We start from the raw sequence: 6366 nt of genomic DNA on the forward strand, positions 1-6366 counted from the left end.
TCTTCTAACCAAAAAAGAGCAGGTTGCTGTTTTAAACGTTTACCTCCCAGTAACATTACCTCTAATTAAGACTATGAAGAATAACCTTAACATCCTGATTTATGCTAAAGCTCTGCCAACCATTATTAGAATCTGGAGAAACTAAGATTTTTTTGTGTGTGTATTTGAACTGTGAAGAGTCTACCAAAGGTCAATAGACTATGTCCCTCAGGGACCAAACATAGGGGTCGCAACTGGGAAACTGCTGCATTGTTATTCATAGGGGCAAACTCTTGGCTCTCCCTTTTGAGTCTTGATAGGACAGCCACCATTACAGGTAGTTGCGAAGTGTTGCTGCTTGTTGAGATGAGGGTCTAGTATACAATGAGCTGCTGAAGGGCACAATGACTTCAAATAGGCTTCATGGTAAACTCCCTCTGCACTAAAGAAAGGCACAGACCCTTGAAGGACATCTTGTGTATTGACCTGCGTATTGGTCGTTTATTGTTTTCTGGTTTTTGAAAACTGTACGACAATCTAACAACACATCAGCGCTTTGTTTTCTATTGAAAAAAGTAAACAGAAGAGGTCACAGGTACGGCTTTGTTGACCCTCAGACAAATAATGCGAGCCCTAGAAAGTTTATACTGCAGACTGTCTCATGTGGTCAGATGAAACAGACTCACGTTTTGTGGTTGGGGACAGCAGGCACTCATCAGTGCATGAAAAGTGACCTCTAGTGGCGGTTTCTGCAATGTACATAAACCGAGCTGTACAGTCAAAGTTAATCTGGAAAGTTGCAGATTAACTTTCCATGCATCCACAATGCTAAAATGATCAAAGTTTATTCAGATTAATCACATATACCGGTGATATACACTTGCTACAGACACTGATCCAGTGTTGATGATGCTGATGCCAACCATGCATAGTGCATTTAGGGAGAGATTATCTATATCCAGTCACTTTACTGTCATTGCTGCAAAGAAGCAGTGACAGTAATCGTTATCAAATTATCATATTATCATACAATTTTATCAAATTATCACTCAATGTGTGCACGCTACAGTGCTACTATATACAGTATCAGGTCAGTTTTGTTTCTGTTTGATCTCAGTTCATTCCTTTAGTTTCCATCCATCCATCCATCCATCCATCCATCCATCCGTCCATCCGTCCATCCGTCCGTCTGTCCATTTCCTGACACCATTATCCCATGTGAACACGTGTCAACACGTGTTCACATGTCGGGGCAAAACCTGTCAAAATGTTCTGGTTTTCTAATAAAACAACAACAAAAAAACCCTTCCTGTGTGTACAGTTCCTAAGTGGTGGCACTTCCAGCTTCCAGGCAGGTGGGTTGTACTACTGAGTGAGGTTTGATGAGGAGCAGAAAACTCTCTGTGTGGCAGCAGCGCGGTGCTAAAAGTTGAAGATCAGGCCGGCCAAGTTGTAACACTCTGACTCATAAACGCTTACAGCTGGTAGCAAATGGGTGTCGCTTTTCTCAGATACGTGTCGGTGCATTTAAACATCATCACTGGTGGCCCAGAGACACAAAGAACAGGAGAGAACACAGGCAGGTATTCTGAGGGCCGAATGAGCTGAAATAAGCAGGTTTGCTTGTGATGTTAGAAATTAGACGAAAACACAAGTGAACGTAACACTAACCTGTTAAACCTCTTGAAGATGTAGAGCTAAAGAATCAACCGAACAGCACGAAAAACTGAAACATTACAAAGCGTAGAGTCTGGAGACATCAAAGAGGTGAGCTTGAAAATCTACCACATGTAATGTAACGGAAGAAAACACTGGTATGGGGATGTTTGTAGTCTGAAGTTGAATTTTTTGTTGTTTGTTTTTGTTTTTTTTAACAATTGATTTAACTTCAACATTCAGTCTTTCTGAACTTAAACGTAGGATTGCAAGACAAAACTATAGTAGACTCCTTCATGGAAAATGTGCCTATTTGTGATTTTTTTTCATAGAACATGTCTAAAATATATATAAAGAAAAATGCAATGTGGGAAGCTGAAATATCTATACTTTACACAAAGCTATGTTACTAACCTAGTATGGCATAAAGGGAAAATAACACACTGTGAGATTATTTTAAGATATAAAAACACACAATCATTTGATTTTTAAGAGGCTAATATAATTCTACGGAAAGACATAATACCAATTAAATTCTGCACACTGCACATGTAGCTGGCACTTTTTTTAGTGGTTCCTGCTCTTCCTCCTCCTCCAATAAATAAATAAATTGTTTTCCAACAGTGTATGAATTAAATGTTACTCACTTGGATTTCTGTAAATTCAATAACAAACACTTATAAGGGTAAGTATGTGTGAACTGAATATTACGTCTTCATTGTATAAAATTCTCCGTCTGTTTTCTGTCCTGATGTAATCTCTCCTCCTGCTCGTCTCTCGCTGATTCTCAGGAAACCGATCCAGATGTGAGAACAAGTCGTGCATTTTGATGCTCATGTTGCTCCATTGCTCAGAAAGTTGACCAGATTGAGCAAAACCAATGTGATTTTTGGATTCGGCACATCACAATGACCCTAAAGTGGTTGAAAAACCTCAGACAATGTTTTGGCTGTTGGCCAGTGTAATGATCAAATGTAATACTCCAAGTTTCACCTGAGATCATTCTTCTAAGATATCTGGAAACACCGATGAAGACTCCTGTTACACTACTGACACAAATGAACTACAATACCACATACCATTTAATTCAGGTTGTTCCATTTCAACAGTTCAAGAACTATGAACATGTACAATTAAATTTAAAGATACATTTCAGCACCTTTTTACCAACACAGCCAGTAGATCACACCCAAAGCAGACTAAAAGACAAAACAACCACACTGTTGTTTTCTACTGAGCCCCCTAGGGGGAAATTTTTAATTTTGTGTTACCTTGCAATATTCTTACTGCAATATTTGCTGGTCTATTTTGCATATAGTCACAAATGTCATTTTAAAGAGCCTCAGTGAAAACCTGAGAACGCAAAAGAAAAAAAAATCCTCCATGTCCTCTAGGGGGCTCTGTAGTTTTCTTATGTCAGGAAAATCAACATGAATTAAAAACTGGGAGCTCCACTTATTTAATTTGGTCAACTGACTGTTAATGACTAATTTAACTTTATAACGAATACACGCTTGAGTTTCACAAGATAAACAAGGTCTCAAACTGTTAAATGTCTCTGCTATATAAGCTTACACTCTTCCATCCGGATCTGCCAGTCAGTGGTTGTTGTGTTGACATGTGAAAGCAACACTCTGAGGTGCAGCTAAGACAAAATACAGGAACAATGTGAAAGTTACTGAGCACAAATAATAGAACTGGAAAAACCAAACTGGGCTTTGAGCCCAGAGTTTAACAGAAGTTGTAAATATCAAAGTGCCGAAAAGAAGGGAAAGACCACAGAGGGCTAATGACGGGTGGCTTGGTGAGGAGAATCAATTCTTCACAGAACCTAACCCTGAGTTACGGTACAGAGGAGGAGCTGTCGAACTCCAGCGATGTGTGCTCCAAACCGCCGTATCCGTTCATCTTCTTCAGCTTCAGCTGGTCGACGTGGAACAGACCCTGAGTCTCCAGGATCGACTCCTTCTTGGAGAACATCCTGCTGATCTCCATGAAGGTCTTGTTTTTCGTCTCTGGGATTACAATGTAAACGTAGATGGCGACCGAAAAACAAACTGTGGCGAACACCAGGTAGCAATAGGAGCCGGCAGACATCTGACAGTGGAAGAGACACGAGAACAAAGAGATGAGTTTTCATGTTAGAGTGCCTGGACCAAAAAAAAAAAAAAAAAAAACAAGTCAGATTTTCATAATGCATACATCAGGTTGTGCTGCGCCTTGAAAAAGTATCTCTTTTTACTTTTTGTCATTCTATTTCATCTTACGGGTTCGTGTGACAGATCAACACATTGTAGTACAAAATGTAAAAATATCAGATGACATCTGTGCAGTATGCATTTAGTATACAGCATTCAATTCTCTGATATAATCAAATAAAACATTTGGCAACCAGCTGTGTGTGGTAGAAACCCAACACTGCTAGTATAATGGGGATCAGAAAACTGGATTCCCATTATAAAACATAGTGGTGGCAATAGATTAATGGATGGATTGATTGATTTTGGATCATTAATTGAATTTACATAAAAATGTAACCAGAGATAAGCTTCAAAGTAAAACATTTTGACATAAAGGTTCATTCATTACACCTACACCTTGCACAATTACCTTAAACAATGTTTTGTTTCCCCCAACCAACTTAATTAGACTATTTAGCACTTCTGAAATTTTCTGGTTATTCCACTTATGTCGTTTATGTTCCTCCAAATCACACTGAAGTTCACATGTCACAAGGTAGGGGGAAAAAGTAAAACAAAAAAAAAAAGAATGGATACTTTTGTAATATGCTACAGATTCTGCAGTAGATTTTTATTTTATTTAGATAGCATCTTAAAGCAGAAGGCAAGAAGTGACTGTACCACTGAAGTATCAATGTGCTCACGTGAATCAGAGCCTCAATTACTCTAAGCAGTAATTAGACCAGCATCAATATGCATCAATAGCATCAATGCGCTCCAGAATACGCTGGAATACGTGTTCATCAGGAACACATGATGAGGATGAACAGTGATCACCTGTAGGAAGGGGAAGACAAAGCCCACGGTGAAATTAGAGAGCCAGTTCAAGGAGCCTCCTATGATGTAGGCAGCAGGACGATGGGACTGTTTGAACAGTTCTGCTGTGATCAGGAAGGGAACCCCAGCTGCAACGCAGACAAAAAAAAGTGGATCCAAAAATCGATTTACTTCCTGTGAGTCAGTATAAGAACAACAAACGTGTGAATTTATTGGAAAATAATATTCTGGTCAGAACAGAAATGCAGTGAAAGGTTGTGATTATTTTATCAACAATATAAATGAAATCCAGGGTTTCCCTCAATTAATTATAAGCCTGGTGGGTCAACAGGCTTTATTTGTGCCCCCACTAGGCTAAGCATTGATTATTTGTTTGTTTGTTTTTTAATTGTTTGCATTTCTTTTTTAAAAATTTGTAGTTAGTGTTCAAGTATCCATCTTCCAGTCTTCCAATAACACATAATTATCAAGTGATATTTTCAAATTTCCTGTCAACTTTAAACATTTTTTAGCTCAAAAACACGACGGGTCGCTGGATGAATGACTGTCAACCACTGGGCTTAGCCGGGGGAAACCTTGAAATCTAAAAGTGTTTTGATTCAATGAGAAAAATCCTGTAAGTCTTGAGCGCTAGCGGTCTTATTGCGATTGGAATAACACGTGTTAAACATTCTGCTTGCTTTTTGACTTTTCATAAATCTATTGTGAATATTTTTTTGGAGCTCCACAACATGTGGATGAAGTGCTTTCTTCTCTTAAAGCCAGTGTCAACAGTGATCTGTTAACACTGGCCAAGTTTTGTTTATTTTCTTGGTAATCACTACAAGTGGAGAAAAAGTGGATTGGCTTGTTAAATACAAAATTACAGAAAAGAAAATCTGAATTATCCTTTCATTGAGAATCATTTCAGACATAATTAAACTTCCCAATTTCTTTATTGTAGTTTGACACTTCAACTAATATTGTCACTCACACTTTTTGCCCACTGGGAGGCGCTAAAGCGCTTAGAAATACTTTCTTTTTCAACCCCACAACAAAATGACAAAGGAGTAGTAGGTTCCACACTAACAAAACAAAAATAATAAAAGAAGAATAATCAGAATTAAAGGAATCAAGTCATAGCATTATGAGAATAAAGCAGCACTATGAGAGTAAAGTCATGATTTTACGACTTTATTCTTTCAATGTTACGACTATTCTCGAAATATTACGACTTTATTCTCGGATCATTTCAACTTCACTCTCGCATGACTTTATTCTCAAAATATTATGAGTTTATTTTCACATTGCGTTGTCCTCTCACTCTGTTGTTGGTTTCCCACCTCACATGTCAAAGTTTCCATTAGTCAGGACTCTGATTCTCACTCTTAACTCAATTTGTTCTTATTATTATGTCTGAATGAAAGTGTGTCAAACTTGCCTGGTCCGATGCAGAAGCCAGCAATGATGCCAACCACACAGCAGACACTGACGTAGCGCATAAACAGTAACTTTACCTGTGAGGAGAACAAACAGCATGATTTCATGAGTTTATCTGTGACCAGAGCGAACTACTGCAGTCCAGGTTTATTCTGTCATCAACACTTTACTTGTTATCTAACACAGAAAGTAGATTGGTGCTTCTGTGTTTTTTTTTTTTTTTTTTTTTTTTGGTTTTTTTGTTTTTCCAAAACACAAGTTCCTTTATTTTTTTCAAATTTGGTTAAATAGTTTA

The 6366-nt window shown here is 38.0% G+C and overlaps 1 protein-coding gene across 3 annotated transcripts in view; it reads right to left on the reverse strand.

Annotated features, from left to right (window-relative positions):
• Positions 1-2699: 2699 nt before the first annotated feature.
• Positions 2700-6366, reverse strand: part of slc2a15a (solute carrier family 2 member 15a) — a 21373-nt gene continuing 17706 nt past the window's right edge. For all 3 annotated transcript variants that reach the window (XM_015054673.1, XM_015054674.1, XM_015054675.1), the window contains exons 10-12: positions 6073-6148; positions 4653-4780; positions 2700-3732 (exon numbers count right to left, since the gene is read on the reverse strand). In XM_015054673.1, the coding sequence (XP_014910159.1) occupies positions 3478-3732; positions 4653-4780; positions 6073-6148 (459 nt within the window). In that variant the 3' untranslated portion in view covers positions 2700-3477. The remainder of the gene's footprint in view (positions 3733-4652; positions 4781-6072; positions 6149-6366) is intronic.

This window comes from Poecilia latipinna, unplaced genomic scaffold (genome assembly GCF_001443285.1).
Source record: "Poecilia latipinna isolate Pla-1442-1.1 unplaced genomic scaffold, P_latipinna-1.0 Scaffold1270, whole genome shotgun sequence".
NCBI classification, from domain to species: Eukaryota; Metazoa; Chordata; class Actinopteri; order Cyprinodontiformes; family Poeciliidae; genus Poecilia; species Poecilia latipinna.